Raw genomic sequence first — 20,495 nt, forward strand, 5'->3', positions numbered from 1 at the left:
GGTATAGAATGATGATATGATTCTATAAAATTACTGGCCACTAATAATAGAGCCGCGTACTCTCACTGCACCACATTTGCCGCTGGATGCCAACTGCCCAATACCTAGAATTACAAGTAAGCAGCCAACGTTTCACAAGCCTGTCGCTACTTCTAGCGTAATCCTTCCTAGCCTAATTGAACGGAGGTCAGTCGGGCAAATTTCATCCCGAGCAATGGCTGGGACAATGCATGTCCTTCCTTGAAAACGATTGTCAACCCCCTTCAACAAAGGCTAGGAAATAACATAAATCTAGTCATGTCAGAAACATCTCAAACTCAGAAGGAGCTATTCTTTTGTTCATACAATGAGTTGTCCGCCACAACAGTCGTGCTAATCCACGGCCTCTTCTCCTGCAACCTCGAATGGGAGCACGTCGTACCATCCCTTGGCGATTATCATCTCATAATTCCCGATCTTCCTCAGCACTCAAAGTCCAAACAAGTTGGACCCTGGTCTCTCGAACTGGGCGCAGACTCTGTCGCGCATCTTATCCGAACCTACGCCCACAATGGCCAAGCGCATGTCGTCGGGCTCTCGCTGGGAGGCTTTACAACAATGGAGATAGTCCGTCGACATCCAGGCATTGTCATATCGGCATTTGTCACTGGAGCGGCGCCATTCATGTCATGGCAGACTTGGATGGCTGAGCGACCCAGCCTTCTGTACTATGGACTCAAGCTAGTCCTGAACTCTGGTTTTTACACGTTTAGCGTCTGGAGGGTCGGTCTCAAGGATCACACTCTATTGAAGAATGAGATTGCTTGCAATAACGATTGGAACTTGGTCAACGACGCTTACGGGGGTCTTGCTAAGTGGGGAGAAGAGGCTGTAAATGATGTCGCTGCAAAGGATAAGCGAATATTGGCTATTGCCGGAGATCAAGGTGATAATATCGAGGGGACGAAAGAGATGGCTCAGCTATTCTGTTCACAGGGGCTTGGTGATGGAAAGAAAAGCGCGGCTTGTGTCATAAAGGGAGCCATTCATGGTTGGAATCTTCAGTTTCCAGAATTATTCGCTGATGGAATCAAGGCTTGGGTCGAAGACAAACCTTTGCCTGAAGAATTCGTCAATCTACTGTGAGGGCAATACGATGGGAATAGTCCGTATCGTTGTAAATCAATATCAGAGAGCTGTCATCTCCTTCTCGTTTAAGAATATTTCCAATCTATACCAAGCCTATCTCACAATTTGAGACCCATGAACATCTTTTCTCCGGATCTCCTTTCATGTGTAATATACCTTCTTTCACCAGCCATTAGTGCTATTAAAAAAGGCAAAGAGAGGAAGCGCTGGGTTTTGTGCATCCATCATCTGTTGATCATCCATCATAGACCATTCCAAGGGCATTGCCGGGTTTTGTATCAAATCAGGCGGGACATTATCGCCGAATTCCAGATTGTCGACATAGCCTCCTTGATTATCGCAATTCAAATGGTGCGATGGAAAGATAGTCTGACTTGTCCGGAATAGTCCAGCTTGTAACAACTCTATCTTCAGCTTGGGTATGAAGATAGGGACATCGACAGGAGCTTCCATCTTTTGAAGCGTCGATTCGCGAATTTCCCAAGACTTAAGCAGAAGCCTAGCCAGCTGGAGATGCAGCTTAGTAGTAACATCCCATAACTCCTCATGATAACGGTAGAAATTATCAAACAGTCGCCACGTACGCTCGGCGAACGGCCCGATTGGTGAGCGCTCAACAAGTTGACCGGCCAAAAACAGAAGTGAGTCAAGGTGGAAGTGCGTTTTGAATGCCCAAAGAAAGTTTCCTTGACTTGCCATCTCGTACATTTTGATAGCGCCCTCGTTGTGGGCGAGCCAGATACGAAAGAAATTATCCTTGGGGTTCTGAAGCTCGGTGCCCCATTCTGGGGTCTCTGCCATCGGTGTGCACATTAATCGACCTTCCTCCATGATATGCGGGCGAAGAAATAGTGCCAGAGCATGGATCGGTCCTCCTGAGCGATCACAATACTTTTTCTCGATCTCGCTTAGCCTGTCGTCGAACTCATCTACTAGACCTCGCAGTTCCTGTAACGAAGACTGATATTCTTCGCCTTCTGGAGTTCCTGGCTCAACTCCCAGGCCCCCAAGAAGCAATTGTTCAAAGTCGGACATGTGATGATCCGAGATGAAGCTAATAACCTCGTAAATTACCATGGTAAATGCCATTTCTGTGGGACCTTCTTTGGACTGAATGGATATGGAGTCGGGGGAGAAGTCTATGTCGCTGATATTCTGGGGCTTCTTGGTGTCGGCCCCAGAAAGCAACGACGTCGGCCTCATCCCAGAGGTTGCTGCATACATGGAGTCAAGTGCTAGAATCTGCCACCATACACGGCGACGGATCTCGGTTTCGAATGGGGTCAATCCGAGTACTTCACCATCACGATGGACACCCATTTTATGAGCGATCCTGATGACTGCGCCGCTGAGAACCCAGACTGCATCGTGATTGCTACGGCCTTGTAATGAGATCTGCAGAAGTAGTTAGTGGTAAAGATCATATTGCATTTCAAGATACTGTGGCAACCATACCAAGTAGAGCACCAATGCTTGTAGAATAGGCATGTCATAGTTTCTGAGGTAATTCACTTTGTTCAGTGCTGTTTTCAGACCATCTGTGAATCGTCGGATGGCTTCATTCTTGTGTAGATCCAGCATCGATTTGGCTTCTTCTTTTGAAAGACTAACGACGGAAACGAGGCAGATGGAGAACAGCAAGGCTCTAGACTTGTGAGGCATGTCTTCAGGATTCGTCATTGCGCTTATGATCAACTGCTCCGTGCTAGGGCCATGTATCATCTTACTCAGAGGATTGACTCTGTTTAGAAAGACTTGCCACAATCGAAGGATTTGAAATGGCAAGGGAAGGTGATCCCCAAGGTTGGAAGATGACGCTGCAGCCAGAAGCAAGTCAACATCTTCATGCGTGGGTGGCGAGGCCCGTGAAGGGCATGTTTCGTCGTCTGAGGTTTCTTGGTCAAGAATATGGCGCATCTCTTCCAGCTGTTGTTCTCTAAGAGTTAGTCTGAGCGTTCCAATCTCCGTAATAAGCTACTGACGTTATCGTAAATAGTCCCCCAGACCATGCTATCCAAGAACTTGTAGCCGCCATTCTTGACTACAAGTCTACCGGCGCCGGATGAGATTGGAGTCGAAAGCCCGTTCGACGGAGCGGGAGACGCGGAAGGTGAAAAATCCAGAGACTCATGTGTAGGTGCAGAGGTAGGCTCAGCAGGCGATCCCTGAAGTGTATACTGCTCCAGCAAGGCCTCTACTTTTTTGATTCTTTCTTGTAGCAGGACATTTGGTGTTCGTCTTTTGCGCACAGGAGTCGGTTTTGATGGAGTGCAGTTCAAGTTGGCCTGTACATGTCAATCCTGCACTGGAGAGTGATCTTGTATCCTGGGCGACTGATCAAACCTTGATGCAGTTGGAACAAGGAAATATGCGGTTGCATTTGATCTTCCGTTGTTGACAATAAGTACATGCCAAGACTCGCTGGCGTTTCTGGATAGAGCCGCCATCGGAGTCGTTCGGCATGTCTTGGGAATGATGACCATTAACATATGGAGCGCTCATGATGAGTAGATGATTACAGGTAATGAATTGGTTATGCAATGTGTTTCAAGAGGAATGTTATTTCTATTAGACCGGGAAGTTCGTGACATTGTATTGACCCGATGTGTGTTCTACTCGGCATCTCGGGCTCTTGCACGACCCCGGTTGGATCAATAGCAGGGATACGTAAACAATTATAGGCCAATCAAACGTCTTACCAATGCACGAGAAACTTTGACGCGAATAATGATAGAATATCGTTTCGTTTTTTATTAATGAAATAAATCATTGATTGGATGTTATCTAGAAACACAAAACAGTCGAGGCACATGTTAAATAAGAATTAGCCACACTAGCTTGATGACATCAGTCCGGCGGAAATTACTTCTTACGGTAGTCACAGTAAGCACAATATTTCGAAATGGGTAATGCTCTCGCCGAGTATTACCGTATCTAGCTAGATAGCTTCCTCACAACTTGGTCATCACTAACAGGCACAGTATCTCACAGCATATCTGCTCACCTCGACCATGCCGTCATAAATTACACATTGGCAGCTATAAAGAGACCAAATCTTCATTACCAGTCCCCAAACTGTAATCTATCGGGTTGTCGATTCTTGAAACACAAACTCATCAAGCACTCATGATGCCTACTCCTCTTGGACTTGCCGTCATTGGCACAAATTGGATTACCAACTCGTTTATACAATCATGTCACGAGAGTAAATTGTTCCGCCTTAGAGCGGTATACTCGAGGAAACTCGATACTGCCAAGGGCTTCATTACAGAAACTCCCTCCATCGAAGAAACTTCGTCTGTGGAAGCATACGACAACCTAGACTCCATGCTCAACGACCGAGACATCGACGTGGTCTACATTGCGTCGCCAAACTCTCTACATTACGAACAAGGCGTGAAGGCTTTGAATGCTGGAAAACATGTCATCATGGAGAAGCCTTTTGCTTCCAACATGCGCGAGCTTGAGGCACTCTATGAACTGGCTGATTCCAGGGATCTGTTCATTCTAGAGGCCTATCGCCATATCCAAGAGCCCAACTTTAAAACTTTACAAAGATTGTTCGATGATGAGAAAGCGAGGACCAGAAAGTTTGGCAAGATTTATGGCGCCAGCCTTTCCATGGCAGTCTACTCTCCACTGTTCGGCGAAATGACTGATACAAACATTCCCAACGTGGTTTCTCCCAAATTCAGCGGCGGTTGTTTGATGGACATGGGTGTCTATCCCGTCACCTTTGCCATTCGACTTTTTGGTGTACCTGCCTTTCAGACATATTTTCCCGTGATGCTTGAAACAGGCGTCGATGGTGGGGGCTTGATCGTTTTTGATTACACACCTGAGATATCCAAGCACAAGCAAAGATTTACTCTGCAAGCTCGAACAAGTAAGCTTTACGATTCACATGCACCAACAGAGATATATTGTGAGAAGGGGACTATCTGCATAGAGGGTAGTCAACCTTCGAATGTGACAGATATCTGTACTATGAAATATATCCCTCGGGGATCTCAAGATGGAGAAGAGCTTGGGAATACGAGTCCCGAATACACTAACATGTTGAACCTGACTTGGGAGGCTCAGGAACTTGGTCGAATCATCAACGAGGGAGACAGAGCAGCTGAAGGTGATCTAAGGGTACTCAGCAGAAGTGTTCTCACTGTTGTGGAAGATATGCGGAACAAAAACGGTATTGTATTCGATTGCGAGCGCTAGCATTTAGTTTCATGTTTGGGAGATAAACTTTGTTAAACTGAAGAAGAAAATTATTGATTTCACATATAAAGACTGCATGACATCACACTGTGATATTTCCGACATGTGATTCAAGCACCTATAACTGGCATCTCACCATCCAACATCATATCCCCATCAACAAGGGAGATACTGAAGATATCGACACCCTCGGCAAACCCACCAAAGCCAGTAAAGTCAAACATATCTCCAGAAAGTGCCCAATCTTCCTGACTCGTATTGTGTGCTGCCGACGTTGGACTTCCAGGTCTTGTCGGGGTTGACAACGACGTGTAGTCGACGCTCTGCCACAGCGCCTTGACATCTCCAGGCGGCCGCTCCACGTTGGAATTGCACGGGGAGAGTTCCTGGCCACGAGTCTCGCACTGGTTATGGAACCGTTCCAACCGTTTGACCTGTAGAGAACTGGTCAGACTTCCTTGAAGCAAAAGATATTTTGGAACTGGGCCAACTTACCATCAGCGCTGCATGTGCCCAATAGCGCGATAAATCCTGTAGAGATTCAATCGAAGCACGGTAATGTTCCTTGCTCTCCTTCCTGACATTTTCTCTTTCGTCGTTCATCGAAAGAGCATGAATCGTTCCCGCGATCATGATGCAATACCCATACATCGATGTCAACACCAAAACATTCTGATTCTTCATCTCCATTAGTTCTGTGATACTCTTGGCATGCGTCCTGCATTTTTCCCATGCCGTCTTCATAAAAATCGATGGAGCTTTTTGTTTGCCTGACTGCAAATGCTGTTGAATCAAAAATGGGTGATGAAGCAGGCAATGAGACAGATGGAACATGGCCTTGGCGAAAATAAATGACCCTGCGAGGTGCTGATCAAGGATTCCGTTAACAGTGCACCGTTTCTTGAGACTCTCCATAGTGTTTTCGTCCATCGTGAAGTAATGTTCAGCTTGAAGAAGAGTAGATGATAAAGTGGCATAAGGAGACGTCGAAGACCAGGCAACTTGGGGCGTTTTGGTGTCGTGTAACACATAGTGAGAGACTCGGCCTAGAATCGATACCATGACTACGATGAGTCCCAATGGACAACACCCATCTACTGCCTCTTGATCCACACAATCTTGAGTCAACTCCTCAAGCTTTGGTGTGTGCTCTTCCCGGCTCTCCCGGAAAGCTTCTTCGGAGCACGGAAGAGATAGTTTACACTCTTCATCCCTGATGGCGCAAAATCGCCCACGAGAAAGACTAATTAACTTGTCGATTAGAAATAATGACCAGAATGTTCGCCTGCGCTCTTCACGCTCAGCGACTGGTATCGAAACGTCTGGCTCCATATTCAGTTTGTTGTTCTGCGCCAGGCGAACGGCAAAGCCAAGCTTCATATGAGCCTGAGTACAGAGACCAGCTGTTCACGGACGTTAACGGCCTGGCTTCTGAGATCAAAGCTTTCAGATTCAAAAGAGCTCACCTGGTACTTCGGTGCTGACGATCAAGATGATAGTCTGAATGACTGTTAAAATCTTCTCTGGGGAATCTGAACCACTCCAAGGAAGGTCTATGCATTCCCAAGCTTTAGCAGCGTAGGCCGATGCATCATCAGCACAGTTGAGCGGAGCAACTGGAAAAGTCGAGTAGCGCCTTGCTGCCGATAGAAAGGCCCATAGCAGATATGAAGGGAGTGAGTTGTCCACTAAACGTTGCCGGAAGGTCGATTCATGGAAGAGGGAGTAGGGTTGACTATGGCAGAAGCGGAAATAAATGTCTGCTGCATAAATGAGCGACTGTAATTGGGGACGATCAAATGCTGGTGATTGAACTGTTGAGGGTGTTTGAAGTATGCCTGTCGCTGGAGTGCTGACTTGATCAAGAGTGCGCCTGGTAGGCGCGGCGTTCTGGTTTTCGACAAGTGGTAGTAATCTTTGCTGGTCAATACAGAGGTGCAGGTGAAAGCACATGAAGTAAATGGGTGACTTACTTTTCGATTGTGCTCTGCAATGTTGAAATCTGGTTCTCGAGAATGGCAAACCTCTCTGTGATAGTATGCTGACCCAACAATAACGATCAGTATACATCACATCAACCATAATCTTTAGGCTTACCATTCCAGCGCCAGTCACTTCTTTGTCGCCAGTTGGTAGCACAATTGATGGTCTCTTCAAACTCCTTCTATCCTCAGCATACAGGCATCTTTGTGACAGTCGCACGCAGAAACTACAAGTCGGCTTTTCTCCAGTGCAGCGGACCTTTTTCCTTCTACAGTTGAGGCAGGCTTGGCGGATTCTCTTACGGCGGCTCTCCGTGCCGTCTGAGTCGTCTTGGGAGTCGGACATTGGACTAATACGCTTTTCTTCTTGTCTGGGGTTGGTAAAGAAATGGGGGAAGAGAGAAGAGGGCGGAGACGGGCACGGCTACGACGGTTATATATAGCCGTAGAATGCGGGGGAAGAGGAACATCGTAGCGACAACCTAGCTAACCTAAATCAGGCCAAGATCGCTGATCAAGGCACGAACAGACTTTCCTCTATAAGTGTCAGTCATCCTCAGTGCTTCCAGGTATAATGTGGTAAAGAAAAGCTCTCTCTGTTTTCATCATGTGTAATGTTCCAGAAGCTAAGCCGAATTCATCCACCCGGACAAACATAACAAGGAGGAGGGCTAACAGAGCTAAAAGGGCATGTCTTTCATGTCGATCTCGAAAAGTACGATGCGATGTTACACGACAATCACCTTGCAGTAATTGTAAATGGAACACAGCAGACTGTGTGGTGATAGAGTCTCGAAAGTCTCCGTTAGTTGCATTCCCAAATCATTTATTTTATTCGTTTGTGCTGATTACAAGAAAGAGTGAGAAAGAAGAGAAAGGAACACGAAAAAGGAAAAAGCGGATCTTCACAAGACGATAACTTGAAGAATACAAAAAGAGCAGACGTTGGCAACTCATCACTGTCGATTGAAACACATTCTTCAAGGCAAATACAATACGAAGACTTCACAGGTACATCTAACCTGTTTGGCCCAACCATGAACTTCCATTGACTCCAGAAAAGCATTACAAGATTTGCAAGACTTCGTCAATAACACGTCGACCACATGTCAGCTTGCACAAGTTGAGTTGTTTGAGCACAGTTACGATGGAGCCGACAAGAAGGGCGACGCGATGGAATGGGCGTTCCTCGAGGATCCTTCCATGTGCAGCAAAACAGCTAGTAGTTTTGTTGATTCGGGTTTCCACGACGAAAGTTGGTATTGGTTGGAACAACACACTGTTGCTACAGTTGCTACGCCTTCCACCACTTTGTCAACATATGCTCATAAACATAAGCTTGACACGTTTGTCTGCTCGGTGAAGGCAGGAGTCAATGAACCTGTTGAAGACTTGTTAGACAGCCTATTAGCATTGCCCTTTGACTTTTTAAGGCATATCTAAGAGTAGTCAAAGATTATGAATTGCATCATCTCCAAAATCAACACACAGATTATCCATATGGGATTCTTTTCGTGGTTGTATGCGATTTTCAAAGTCTACTACTAACTTCATCCCCCACTCTGTATCTAAGAGCCAAGTCTATACAGTTCATCATATGAAACATAAAAATGATTTGTGGTTAGACAACTCGGGCGACTCGGGTCTTCATCCATATACACTCTATTAACTTAATGTCAGATGTGCCGTACTTCCGGACAGGGCGGTTTTTTTTTTCACATGATAGAGAGCTCTTATTTCTTGTCTGAATCTGTTGGTTCTGAATGACAATATCATACGATTTCAACTTGACGTCCAACTAACAAGTTACGTTACTTTGACCGGATAAGCGGCACGTCTGTATTCAATACTGTCATAATCCCCTCGTTTCGATTTCATAACATCCACCGTTCTTTTCTCTCTTATCATCCTGAGATTTCATTCAATTTGGGACAGACCGTTACAGAATACGAATAATCTCTCTAAAAGATATAAACTTGGCCACGATGAGTTCAGCCGTTCATTCCGGCACGCATTTGCTCGACAGTTTTATTCAAGCGTCAGCCGCATACCTTATTCCCGGCGCTTGTTTATTCGCCAACCTTGCTGCCTACCTCAACAAAGATGATATCAAGCCTTACGAAATTCTTGGTCTGAACGTCTTTGCCAACCTTGTCCTACTCTATGCCTACCTCCGAGGCGATCGAGCCGCTCCTGGTGCTCGATGCAGCGATGCCCAACGCCGTGATGCTGCATCATCTTGAATATTTTGGGCCTGAAAGTTACGCACTAGGGAAGCGAACATGCTGCAAAGCCTTCCCGATAGCGTAGCCAATTTCACGGTTGGCATCGGTTACCAGAATAGTCTACATTTTCATCGGGATGTTACCGTCAAAACATTAAGTACAGTTGATGTAAATACACAAGACAAGGCATGTCGCCATTGCTTTCAGATTGGTTGCCATTTAGCCGTGCCCCCCTGTAGATCATTCACCTTAGTGTCTGTTGGCGTTCTTTTCCATGGTCACAGGTCATGCAGTGGAAATTAAACCGCGAGATTCAGCGTTATTCCGCAGATCCTCCATTGCTGAGCTGCCGAGACAGGTCTGAGATCCCTCTGTGGCATCTGACAAATTCAACATCTAGATCATCAACAATTAAGAAAACAATAACCATGACACGTTTATTGTAGGCTTCCAAACAGAACTATAGACACCAGTACACCTTTGCTAGACAATCAAAACATCGAATATCTTTGTCCCCAACATGCCTCGTCTCTGAAGCTGGATCGTGGCGCTGTTTAAAGCATCATGACACCAGCGATGCCAGCGACAGCGACGACAACACCGGCTGCCATGGTGTTGAGTCCGGCGGCATTGCCCTCATCCTCCTTGCTGTCATCGTCCTTCTTTTCGTCGTCGGAACTGCTAGAGGCAGAGCCAGTCTCCTTTGCCCAGGAAAGTTCGCTGCAAAGAGCGCCGTTTTCTTTTAGCTTGTCAAGCTGCGACTTGACCTCAGGGACATCGGAACAAGCCGCCATGAGTTCAGAAACGTCGCTGACCTGGTCCTTGTACCAAGAGCTGAGCTTTTCGACGTAGGAAGAGTACTCCTTGGCCATAGTGCCGGTAACGTGGGGGAATTCGCAACTGTTGGTGAAGGTGGCGAGCTCAGTCTTGCTAGCAATGAAGCTGAGAACCGATCCCTCGGGGGTAGGAAGATCAGTCAACTTGGGGAGGAATTCTTGAGCGAGTGATGCACATTCTTTGGCGTCGCGCTTCTCGACAGCGTTGGAAGCGGCAGCGAGGGTGGCCCCGACAGCGATGATGATGGTTGAACGCATAGTGGAATTTTTGTTTTATGAAGAATGTCGAGAAGTGAAAGAGGTGAAGGGATGAATACCGAGGGCAGATAGGTGTCGAGTGGTGCTTTTATACTCAAAATGGAGTAGCGGTCATCACAGGCTTGTCAGACCAACAAGAGTCTTGTCCTCTATCAGAATAATTAAGGGGCTATAGCTAAGTATGTCTTAAACATACGAGCACCGATCCCTCGAAAGAGAAGCTCAATTTGAAACCCCTGCACGGTAGTTTTCAGCTCATAAACGAGCTATGCCAATAATTGCGTTAGGCTAGTTTCACTAAACCGCCACTTTCTTCTGGCACAATGCGACAAATAAAGCACCTGTGTGTCTAGAGTTTCATTCGATATTAATGAGAGTGCCAGCTAATTTCCACTTTCGCGCCATAAATTGACTGTTCTTTGGCGGGGTGTTATCGAAGCACGTCCACGGATGAAGAGGAGATTGATGAAACAAGGCAGGGCATCAAACAACCTCCTTGAAACTTAAAAGAGACGAAGTATAATTGTCATGCTCAGTTGAGGACACGCCAGTTATGATACCGTCTCAATATGTTCAGCAACCAGAAAAGCAGCCTATAGTTATTGCATCTATCTCGGGTCTGGAACTTGGACGTACTATGTAGCTACCACCACATATGATCTAGCCTAATTTAGAAGTCAGCTCCAAGCAAGGACTACGCCGTGGCTTCAGCTGAATACAATCGAGTAGGGCTGAAGGTACGGCGGTGAAAGAAATCTTGTTCTAGATCGAGCGCTTCGAGGGAAGTTTGATTGGCAATAGAAGCTTTGTGGTTTCCCGGTTCATTCTTACTCTCCGGTCGGTCTTGGAAGGTATTCCTGTTTTATTTCATTAAGGGCAAAAGGGGATTGGATGCAAAAGTATTTCAGTCCATTCATTACACATGTCCACCTCGAACACTGTCAAAGGTCCTTAAAGAGGTCCAATAAAGCATCCTTTCTTTTGACAAGTAATTTCCCGATTGTCCATGATTGCATTCGTTGATCGACATGGAAATTAGGCTCAAGGTTGTCACCGAGAAGGGTCAGTGCCCTCTTTTGAAATACATGACCTTGGGGCATGCATCTATGAACCCAGTTGGTACCCGCGACTATAGCCGATCTACAGCTAGCGATGCCATTCTTATGAAAGGCTCTGTTTCGCATTCTCCATAGACCCTATTCAATGGTGTGAGACTTTGTATTGGTCGAAATGAAGCCGCCGGAACATTACATCATGTCTGTTGTTTCACCATCAATGAAGGCTTCGGCCAACTTGTAACTGCGAGCCTTCCATTATAGTCTTGTTTTACCGCTTAGACCTTCACATATGACCATACCTACCAGAAAATACGGGATCCCGTCCGCTCTCCCATAGTCAAGCTGGTAAGGGGCGGATTAGTAGTTGGGTCGGTGACGACCAGCGAATCCCCGCTGTTGTATGTTTTGCCTTTTTGGCGAACAGTAGCAGTACCCTTATCTGTTGCGAATACTTTTTGCTAGACTCCAACGAACAATAAGAATAGTCAAGATACTCCGTACTCTTGTAATAGTGCACCTGACTGACCACCTGGGTCTTTCCACGCTTAAAGTCTGGAAGGTACATGTACAGTCGCCCCTTCCAAGTGACATGAAGTTAATAACACAGCTTCCTTTTCTCGAACACTGTCCAAGATTTTATTTCGCACAGATCATACCAAGACATTCTTCTGTCAATGGGTGGGATACCCAAATGAAAGGAAATCGGTTTCCTGGGAACGGGAGAAGAAGGTTCGGCAGGTTGCTACGGACGTCTACCATGAGTGGGTCAAGGATAAGAAGAATGCATAATAGAAATGGGCGCTCTACGGTTCTTGTCGTCGAAGCGACGTAGCTTATGATCGCCATCTTGGGTTTTGAGGTTTCAAGGCTCAAATTTCTGACTCCAGTGCATTAAGTATATAGCGCTGTGGCCCTTATGAGGTGTAACGGTAAATGAAACACTGTTACAGAAGCACAATTCTGTTTATTTTTGTTTGTTCTAGTATCCCTTTTACTTGGCAAGGAGCGTGTCACTTCATGATTCCCATGACAAACGGGAGTTACCGGTCAAGAAGATACAAACCAGACTGCAATCTTCACAATGACAACAAGAACTTGCTGAGACGTCCACAAAGGTTTTAGCTAATATCTGAGTAAACTATTACAACAAAAGCACTACATGACACTTTCTCGACGACTATTACCATCAGCCAGACTAGCGTATCTAGAGTTCACTGAGAGAAGGCGGAGATCCCACGATGCCACCACAGTAATTGAGTTTTCTCTAGGCGATTGATATTGTTGTGAGGCAGCAAAAAGAATAGTTCAGCTGTGTCAATCGACCACGCCAGGAGTCGAACCTGGAATCTCTAGAGAATCAGATGCTGGAGACCGAAATCTAGCGCCTTAGCCATTAGGCCACGCGGCCTGATCAAGTTTGATAGGGTGTTGGCTAAAATTTGGAATAATCAACATTGGGTTGACGTTTCTTGTCAGCGTGTTCGCATATATGCAAGAAAAGTTTTTGCATTAGAACACCAGATGGTGCGAGGAACCGTCTTTGAGGGCAATGGGACATTTGTGTTGTGTACTTTTAAATAGATAAGGTCGGGATTTCCACTCCTTAACTCATAAATATTTCATCATCTCAGTCAACTATAACGAAGAATGGCAAAAGCAAGGCAGCCATGGCCCAAATTCGGGCGCAGTTCTTTGTCAACAGCCGCAGTCACAAGGCTCATGTCGAATGAAAGATATCTTCAATTGAAGTTATAAAGGAATGCGCTGCCGTTGGCTCAAAGACGTGCCACCAAGTCCATCAAGCAACTAACCCTCCCCATCAGATTTAGTGACACCCTCTTCCACAAACTATACACCCTTTACACAAATTTGTATCATTGCCATCGCAACATGGCGCGTGCTTTCTCGTGAATATCTCTCCATAGAGACCCCTATGGCAAGACAAGCGTCGTTCACGATTGAACTCCGCAACTTGTAGGGGCGCAATTCGTCGAACGAGGCTTTCCTTCATCCAGGTGCCTTCAGATGCAGGGTATCCCTTCCAATTGACCCAGAACTCATTCTTCTCATCGTATCCTCGACCAAAAATTGTGCGATAGCCGATTACACGAAAGACTTCGAGGGTGACGGGGGGAGAAGGCCAACCCAGGGAAGATGCGTTGTAGGAAGTTACTTGATCGGTGGTAGGAGGTTTATTAGGATTTGAGCTAGACAGTATTGTTCTAGCATTTTCGTCGGGACAATTGTTGTCAAAGATAGGCAACCCATTTACAACAGATGAATATCGACGGTAGGTGTGATTATTTCCAGTCTCGATCCCCTCGGAGTGCTGTGACAAATCGCCGGGCAATGCTGTTGCTCCCGAAATCAGGGGTTGGTGTTGCGGAGAAGAAGAAGTCGGAACTGTATGCTGGTTAGTGACTAAATCTCAGAGAAGCAGGTACGTTTCACTTACCATCCTTCGCAGGGTCAAACGACCAGCACGAGAGGACGTCGTAGATACGGGGATCATACGACGTACACATGCTTGTGACGATAACGATGGTGCGGTTGCTGATATAATGTGATTCAGTGTAAGGTTCGTAGTCGAGAGATGAACACGGCAGTGAGAGGAAGAAGCATACCATGTTGGTAGAGAGATACTGCATCTTATGTCTCGCCACAGCTAAGCAGAAGGTGTGCATGTCTTATGCCCGGCCTTTGTTCGTCATCTCCGTCATTCATCACTACAGACATAGGTCCAGGCAGCTGAATACGCACAAACAGGTCTTTGAAGGAAAGGTCTATCTTTGCCTGCTCTCCGATTGCGCAGTTCTCTGCAGAATGAAGCCTTTTAATTTTCGAGACTAAGCAAGACTAAATGACAAAGTTGAAGATGACGATGAGATTGCCCCTGAGTGGCAGAAATTACGTCGCAGCTGGTGTTGTACAAAGAGGCTGGTGTTCAGGGGTCCTTTCATGGTGCAGAGTTGATCCTTGCAGACAGCACGAACAAAAAGAGCGGAATTGATAAATCATATTACCAATTTCTTCCCTTTTTCTTATTCTTCTCCTTGTCTTTTACCAGTGTCATTCTGAAAGAATGAATGAAGCGTGTGAGGTGACGCCTATGCATCGATTTTCACCCTCAACCTTCTTTGCTTCCTTTCTCTCATTATTAACATGGCCATGCCGTTGTTGATGGATCACATGTTTGCCTTTTGTCAATCTCCCAAGTTACACATAAACACGGCTTAAAATGATATGTCACTTAGAGCTATCGTTTGCGTCATTGAGAAGTATACTGTAGTAGTTACGATTAGACGATTCAGATAGCTCTTCTTGAGGAACGGTATGGATTTTTTTTCTTGATCAACAGGTGCTGTACGAGACATTGCACGCCGCTTTCCAAAGACCGCAATACCCTCATCTCAAGCTCAAGTAGTGTATTTGCTACAAGACCTAAAGACGATGAGATGACAGTCATGAAAAAAAGAAAGAGATAAAAGAGGCCCCAGTGTATTAGGAAGGATTACCCTGGTGGCAAACGTGCGTTGCATAAAGACTTTGGTTACATTTCACTTCCATGAACAAAAAAGAGATATGGTGCAACACGCAAAAGATGAGGTTCTGCCCGGGCTCGAACCGGGGACCTTCTCGGTGTTAACGAGATGTCATAACCAACTAGACCACAGTACCAAGCTGTTTTTGTTGCAGATATTTGTAGCATCGTGATCTATGTCCTAGTAGAATAGTTGTTCGGCTAGTCGGAAACAGGAATAGCTTCTCGGTTTCGGGCATATCATGGGGCAAACAACGCTGCTTGCCAGTCTGCCTCGGAAGCTTGGAGAGTGTTAAATTTGCAGTGAAGAAATCAATGCACTTGGTCTCAACCATGGGCTACCCAGCGCAGATGCTCTTGGCGTCGACGATCTCTTCCAAGACGTCTTCTCGATGATCAAGACACTACGAAGTTTAAGGCAGAGGTAACTTTTGACGTCACTGGGCTCAGAATGGGATGTCATGAATAGTTTTACATGCTCTCCGTGGTTGGGTTTTGATGTACAAGTCAAGCTGCAGACTTTGGTGCAGTCTATTTAGCATGCACGCTAGCCAAGCTACGTCAGTTGTCCTCACCAGTGTTACTTGTGAGGCATTCAACGAGTGTCATTGAGCAAGAATACTAGCGTTAAATACCACAAATAACCATATGCTTCGAACTTCTCATCTCCTCACACACGAGACTCAGGCCAAACTGAATGCCTACACAAGCACCAGATCCTGCATCGGAACATCCTGCCAGAACTTTCTTCCATCCTTTCCCCTGTCCTCTGTAAAGAAAACGCCTATCTTCTCGTATGCTCCCTCTTCTTTAGGTGAGGGCCAAACTACAATTCCAAGCAACAATTCCTGGTCATCCGCAAAATCATGACTCTTCAGCAACATATCATCGCCTGGGAAGATTCTGGCAGTGAGGATCAGGGATATATCGTTCATTGGACCACAGGGTTAACCCTCATCATTAAAGCAAGATTGACTATTCCAGTCGAAGCGAATCTTGACCATGTACTTGTTACTTTTGGACCAGAGAATATAGTTAAACGATGGTAAGTTCATGTCCCTCCACAAGTTGTATGAGTGCTTGATCCTGATCTTTCCATTTCGTCTTGTTGGCGGTTTGAATATTCGTGCTTTTAGGAGTAGACGGCCTTCTGAAATGCAGCTAGAATCGTTATGCTTATCTAGAGCGACAATTTCGGAGCCACGGACTATAAGCTCCGATTTGGGCCTTTTGTCATGGTTCAGGATCCAATTTACCAGCAGAGGACGATGAGCCCAGCTCCAAGATGGTACTGTATGTTCCTTCGACAAAAGCCTTTGGAAGTCGTCGAACTCCTTCCATGCCGAGGTGCAGGTCCAAATAAGGCCTTTGTGAATGTCTGACTCCCACAGGCCTGCTAGATACGCCTGGTTCTTAAACTTTTCGCTGAAAGACCTGATCAGAGCTGCGATGGCTGGGAACTTGTCGTTTTCATAGGAAAGGTTTTTTTCGGAGTTGTTCTCGATCATCGTATACCAGGTCTCGAGCCCTAGTTCCAGAAGAATCCATTGTCTCGACAAAACGAAAGCTCCGCACTGTTGAGCCATCAGCTGCTTCAAGTTGCGACCCACGATTGACGTGGAACATCAGATTACCGTGGAACACCTTCCGCGGGCTAGTTGATCCTCCTGGAATGTCCAGCCTCGCGTGCTCCACAGGGCTTCGTTGATGTCCGAGTTACCGGCGGAATCATCAGCACGGCCGTATTTCTCGACTTGTTTCGTGCACCTCCGAACTGTTACTGAAGGTGGATGAAGCATTCGAAGAGTGATATTGCCCGAGACTGAGTTGTGAAGCTTCGACTGGAACTTGACTCTCACATTGGGCGTGCTATAGTCCTTGTGAAGGAAACCGCTGGAACACGAATCACATCACACAACATATAGTGTAAGATAGCTGTTCCCATAGATGCTGGACATCTGGAACGACTCGTTTGGCCAATCATCACGGTCTCCTAGAAGGATACACAAAGCATCGACCCAGAGGTATCGTACGTCAAGCGCCCTGCAAACTCGGATCGAGTCTGCAATTGTCAAGGGAACGTTCTCCATATGAATCTCATCAAGATGCTTCTGCAACACGTCCTTGGTTGTCATGAGTTGTTTCAGCGCTGCGTTCCCCGAGCCCCAGCAGTAACTCAACGCTGCGTATCGTCTCAGTGAAGCGTTAAGCATACAAACATCGGAATCCGTTTTGGTGATAACCAGACGCAAGCCCGATGGACAAGATGCCTGCACATCAAGTAGACGAGTTGGTAAGAAGGGTTTTTTGACAACTTTCACCGGCTGTTCTTCTTCTGGAAGTCGAATGAGTTCATTCATTCTTCTCAAAGATGCCAGAGATAATGTATCGCTTATGATGGGCCACCTTTTAATCTCGAGCCAAGAAGTGCATGGATCTTATGACACGTTAGTTTCTAAGGATGCAGCGTCATTAAAGGTTTGACTCACCAGATTCTTCCGCGTACATATTGAAATGAATGGAGTATCTCCTCTTCTTTCCCTGGTAGTCAACTGTGAAGAAATGTGCAGCGCATCCAACCATGTTCTTTGGGGGCGATCATCATTCGCTCCATACTCTTAGAGCTTGTAGGTAATCTCGGTGGTGACCAATTCTGCTTTTCTGGGTAGTACCTCTGGGGCCACAGCTGGAGATCGGAATTGCTCAGCAGCCTCGGTCTTTGCCTCGTCTTCTTTCCTCTCCTCTCTCCTTTTTCTTCGCCAATTCCCTCTGTCTTTTTGTCCAAGGTCTCAACGATTGCTTCCTCTTCCTTGTTCTCCTCGGCATCCGTATCATCATCATCAACATCATCATCACCCTCACTATCCTCAACATCAGTGGCATCTCCTTCTTCTTGTTCCTTCGTATCTTCCTCTATTTCTTCTTTCTGCTCATCCTCTTTACCTTTTCTTCTTCCCTCTCGTTTTCCCAATTCTCCTTTATCGTGTCCCACGTGGTCCTCAGATCACTACAGAGGACCTTGCAAAACATACGTCCAGCTGATGCTGTATCGCCAAGCGCCAGTAGGTCAGGAAGCTCATCGTTCCTTGAGTATGAAAGTCCCAGTTCCGTCTTTGCAACGGTCTTTGGGGCATCCACATCATGATTTGGCATCACGTAGCTCCAAGGCTTGATCGCCGTGGTCACTCTCGATCCAGATGTCGCTATTCAATCCTGTTTGGTTTCTACAACCTCACCAAAATCAACAAAAGGCGATCCATTCTCCTGCTTCTTGGTCTCTCCGCCATATGAAGCATCGTCAAGCTCTAAGACTTTGCAAAACTTACATAGTTTGTCAAGCCAATGGTGTATGTGCAGGTATCGTCTAGTTTGTTGCTTTCGGTCAACATGTTGGCGATGTAGGGGAATCAGAATAGGGGTGCTGGAAACGGAACAGGTTCGTAATTGCTACATAGGCACGACTATATACACCGCAATATGCCCCGCTCCTGTCCAACTTATCTATTGACGCGCTGTTTCTGCATAGCTTGATCTGGCCTCACTTTTACACTCCGTCTTGACAGACAGGAAATTGGCCATGATCGGCAGTACAGGACATGATAATTGGGCTGCAGCTTGGAAAGCGCAGTTGTCAAAGCCCAAAACTGGGACTCTCGGGCGTGTGAAGCGGTCTGTGCGATTCATCTTGTTTCTTTACTCACCATGGCCATTCGCAAGCCAGCCCAAATGCAGGAAACTCCAGTCAGATCCATGGGCAGCTGAATGTAAAATGGGACTACTATTAAGGGGTGGTGGATAATAGCCCGTAAGAGCTCGTCTTGTGATCGGATTCCTCAAGACGCGATTGAGCAAATTTGGTGATGCGACTCGAAGTAGTCTCGAGTCTCGAGTCCTACAGGGCAAGGCATGGCTACGAAATATTTTACTGCAGAGGCCAGAACAAACACTGTTCGCATGGGAACCAGCACCCGAAAGCGCCGTTGGACAAGACATAAACATGCAATGAAAGTGGACCGCGGCAGCAGTAACGGGAGAAGGTGAGAGGCCTACAGATTGTACAGCTTGGGCGGGGTCACTGCCTGACGCAACAGTTGATCGGTGATGGTCAGGTTGATGGCAAAAGCGTTTGTGAGAAAGATTCGGGCACACCCTGAGAAGGGAGTGATGAGGTCCAGCAGTGTCAAGAGAGCTTCAAGGCGTCGAGTGACGGCACGGTCGGCTGCTAATACAGGCAACGAGCACTACTGCGAGGTCGCTGGCCAAATGGCGCATGCGACCTCCCACATTGTCCAAGTATTCGCGAGTAATACTGGGAGCTTGAGTATACCGCCAGCATTCCATCGTTTTCCATTGCTTATGTTGCAACCTCATACCATCGCTGCGAGCGCGGTTTCCCTCGCATTGTTGGCGATCGTGGGTGTCGAATGCCTTTGATCGTGAATTCGGTGCAAACGTGGGGCCTGCGTATGCTGAGCAATTTCAATAACGATACTATCATCTTGAGAAAGTCTTGTTCTACTTCGTGTCTGCAGTGCTTTAAGGATCGAATGTGCGGTTCGCTCGTGAGTATTGATCGTATGGGCGGGCGCGCGAGTCCGAGTGATGGATGCAATTTTAGACGATGTCCCGAGGGTCAGGCCCCGCCGTAGCAGATGTAGCTTCCATGTTGTAGCGGTTGAGCTCGAGTCGCAGCTGTTAGACTATTCGAGGGTGATATGGTGCAAGGCGGAGGCGCGGAGGAGACGGAGTGTCTTGACCAAAGGGAGGGCACATAGGTTGCAGAGGCATCGCTAACGAGAGACCAAAGCTCAATGTCTGTAACCTCAGCTCGGAGCTGTCGCATTACCAGTGGATTCGTGTCTTGTCGCCTCGCTCCGAGTCGTTTTGTATGCGCAGAGCTTAGGAAGGATTTGTGGGCTGGGTCATTGGAGTTCACTCCATCGTTTGTCGATATTTCGTTTGTCGGTATTGAGGCAGGACGCGTTGTAGCAATTGCATCTATTTGATCCCGCAAAATATGTTTGTTTCGTAGGTAGAAGCAGCAAGCGAAGAGCACCGATCAGTAAGCTGGGGCCAACGGAGAGACTCTAGGCGGGTTGGCACGTCATCGCGTCAAATGAATGATTCAGGAATGCGAGGCCAATACCAAGTCCAAATGAGTATTCAGTAGTCCCTCGTGCTGACCTCCCAGTTAACAATAAACCGCGATTGAAAGTCAAAATTCATTTTCAACATCATCAAAGACTTTTTGC

The 20,495-nt window shown here is 46.6% G+C and overlaps 9 protein-coding genes and 2 non-coding genes across 11 annotated transcripts; 4 read left to right on the top strand and 7 right to left on the bottom strand.

The window, feature by feature from the left end:
* Positions 1-3: 3 nt before the first annotated feature.
* EDB82DRAFT_169957 (Alpha/Beta hydrolase protein) lies at positions 4-1,378 on the top strand. Its single transcript, XM_025734739.2, has one exon. The coding sequence runs from the start codon at positions 298-300 to the stop codon at positions 1,123-1,125; it is 828 nt and encodes a 275-aa protein (XP_025585515.1). The 5' UTR covers positions 4-297; the 3' UTR covers positions 1,126-1,378.
* Positions 1,291-3,630, bottom strand: EDB82DRAFT_545472 (fungal-specific transcription factor domain-containing protein; the record flags this gene model as incomplete). Its single annotated transcript, XM_065609436.1, has 4 exons — positions 1,291-2,523; positions 2,584-3,054; positions 3,111-3,413; positions 3,472-3,630. The coding sequence occupies 4 exons, from the start codon at positions 3,628-3,630 to the stop codon at positions 1,291-1,293; spliced, it is 2,166 nt and encodes a 721-aa protein (XP_065464802.1).
* A 237-nt stretch (positions 3,631-3,867) lies between these two features.
* Positions 3,868-5,394, top strand: EDB82DRAFT_498812 (uncharacterized protein). Its single transcript, XM_025734741.2, has one exon. It carries the CDS (start codon positions 4,255-4,257, stop codon positions 5,341-5,343), a length of 1,089 nt encoding a protein of 362 aa, XP_025585517.2. The 5' UTR covers positions 3,868-4,254; the 3' UTR covers positions 5,344-5,394.
* Positions 5,395-7,701, bottom strand: EDB82DRAFT_498815 (fungal-specific transcription factor domain-containing protein). Its single transcript, XM_025734742.2, has 5 exons — positions 7,441-7,701; positions 7,317-7,384; positions 6,810-7,258; positions 5,839-6,746; positions 5,395-5,777 (listed from the first exon to the last, which is right to left on the bottom strand). Exons 1-5 carry the CDS (start codon positions 7,669-7,671, stop codon positions 5,454-5,456), a joined length of 1,980 nt encoding a protein of 659 aa, XP_025585518.1. The 5' UTR covers positions 7,672-7,701; the 3' UTR covers positions 5,395-5,453.
* A 231-nt stretch (positions 7,702-7,932) lies between these two features.
* Positions 7,933-8,768, top strand: EDB82DRAFT_475027 (uncharacterized protein; the record flags this gene model as incomplete). Its single annotated transcript, XM_065608031.1, has 3 exons — positions 7,933-8,129; positions 8,185-8,336; positions 8,398-8,768. The coding sequence occupies 3 exons, from the start codon at positions 7,933-7,935 to the stop codon at positions 8,766-8,768; spliced, it is 720 nt and encodes a 239-aa protein (XP_065464803.1).
* A 1,282-nt stretch (positions 8,769-10,050) lies between these two features.
* Positions 10,051-10,890, bottom strand: EDB82DRAFT_170150 (uncharacterized protein). The gene has a single exon (XM_025734745.2). The coding sequence runs from the start codon at positions 10,642-10,644 to the stop codon at positions 10,105-10,107; it is 540 nt and encodes a 179-aa protein (XP_025585520.1). The 5' UTR covers positions 10,645-10,890; the 3' UTR covers positions 10,051-10,104.
* A 2,131-nt stretch (positions 10,891-13,021) lies between these two features.
* On the bottom strand, positions 13,022-13,110 carry EDB82DRAFT_t152. The gene has a single exon. It is a non-coding gene; the product is annotated as a tRNA-Arg (tRNA).
* A 466-nt stretch (positions 13,111-13,576) lies between these two features.
* On the bottom strand, positions 13,577-14,329 carry EDB82DRAFT_524334 (uncharacterized protein; the record flags this gene model as incomplete). Its single annotated transcript, XM_065609126.1, has 3 exons — positions 13,577-13,633; positions 13,699-14,105; positions 14,158-14,329. 3 exons carry the CDS (start codon positions 14,327-14,329, stop codon positions 13,577-13,579), a joined length of 636 nt encoding a protein of 211 aa, XP_065464804.1.
* Positions 14,330-15,306: 977 nt separating this feature from the next.
* EDB82DRAFT_t151 lies at positions 15,307-15,380 on the bottom strand. Its single transcript has one exon. It is a non-coding gene; the product is annotated as a tRNA-Val (tRNA).
* An 810-nt stretch (positions 15,381-16,190) lies between these two features.
* Positions 16,191-18,396, bottom strand: EDB82DRAFT_536256 (heterokaryon incompatibility protein-domain-containing protein; the record flags this gene model as incomplete). The annotated part of the gene is made up of 6 exons (XM_065609283.1): positions 16,191-16,817; positions 16,878-17,136; positions 17,209-17,680; positions 17,733-17,795; positions 17,860-18,219; positions 18,276-18,396. The coding sequence occupies 6 exons, from the start codon at positions 18,394-18,396 to the stop codon at positions 16,191-16,193; spliced, it is 1,902 nt and encodes a 633-aa protein (XP_065464805.1).
* Positions 18,397-18,658: 262 nt separating this feature from the next.
* EDB82DRAFT_555443 (uncharacterized protein) lies at positions 18,659-20,413 on the top strand (the record flags this gene model as incomplete). Its single annotated transcript, XM_065609654.1, has 4 exons — positions 18,659-19,280; positions 19,353-19,656; positions 19,776-19,805; positions 20,276-20,413. Exons 1-4 carry the CDS (start codon positions 19,150-19,152, stop codon positions 20,411-20,413), a joined length of 603 nt encoding a protein of 200 aa, XP_065464806.1. The 5' UTR covers positions 18,659-19,149.
* Positions 20,414-20,495: the final 82 nt, after the last annotated feature.

The sequence above is a fragment of the Fusarium venenatum genome (genome assembly GCF_020744135.1).
Source record: "Fusarium venenatum strain MPI-CAGE-CH-0201 chromosome Unknown EDB82scaffold_2, whole genome shotgun sequence".
NCBI lineage: Eukaryota > Fungi > Ascomycota > Sordariomycetes > Hypocreales > Nectriaceae > Fusarium > Fusarium venenatum.

Bases quoted from the DNA above. Each gene is read 5' to 3' on its own strand.
- EDB82DRAFT_169957 (XM_025734739.2), top strand. From the start codon at position 298: ATGTCAGAAACATCTCAAACTCAGAAGGAGCTATTCTTTTGTTCATAC.
- EDB82DRAFT_498812 (XM_025734741.2), top strand. From the start codon at position 4,255: ATGATGCCTACTCCTCTTGGACTTGCCGTCATTGGCACAAATTGGATT.
- EDB82DRAFT_498815 (XM_025734742.2), bottom strand. From the start codon at position 7,671: ATGTCCGACTCCCAAGACGACTCAGACGGCACGGAGAGCCGCCGTAAG. The intron at 7,385-7,440 runs GTAAGCCTAAAG...TTGTTGGGTCAG, and splicing joins AAGTGACTGGCGCTGGAATG to CATACTATCACAGAGAGGTT. The intron at 5,778-5,838 runs GTAAGTTGGCCC...AGTTCTCTACAG, and splicing joins GGGCACATGCAGCGCTGATG to GTCAAACGGTTGGAACGGTT.
- EDB82DRAFT_170150 (XM_025734745.2), bottom strand. From the start codon at position 10,644: ATGCGTTCAACCATCATCATCGCTGTCGGGGCCACCCTCGCTGCCGCT.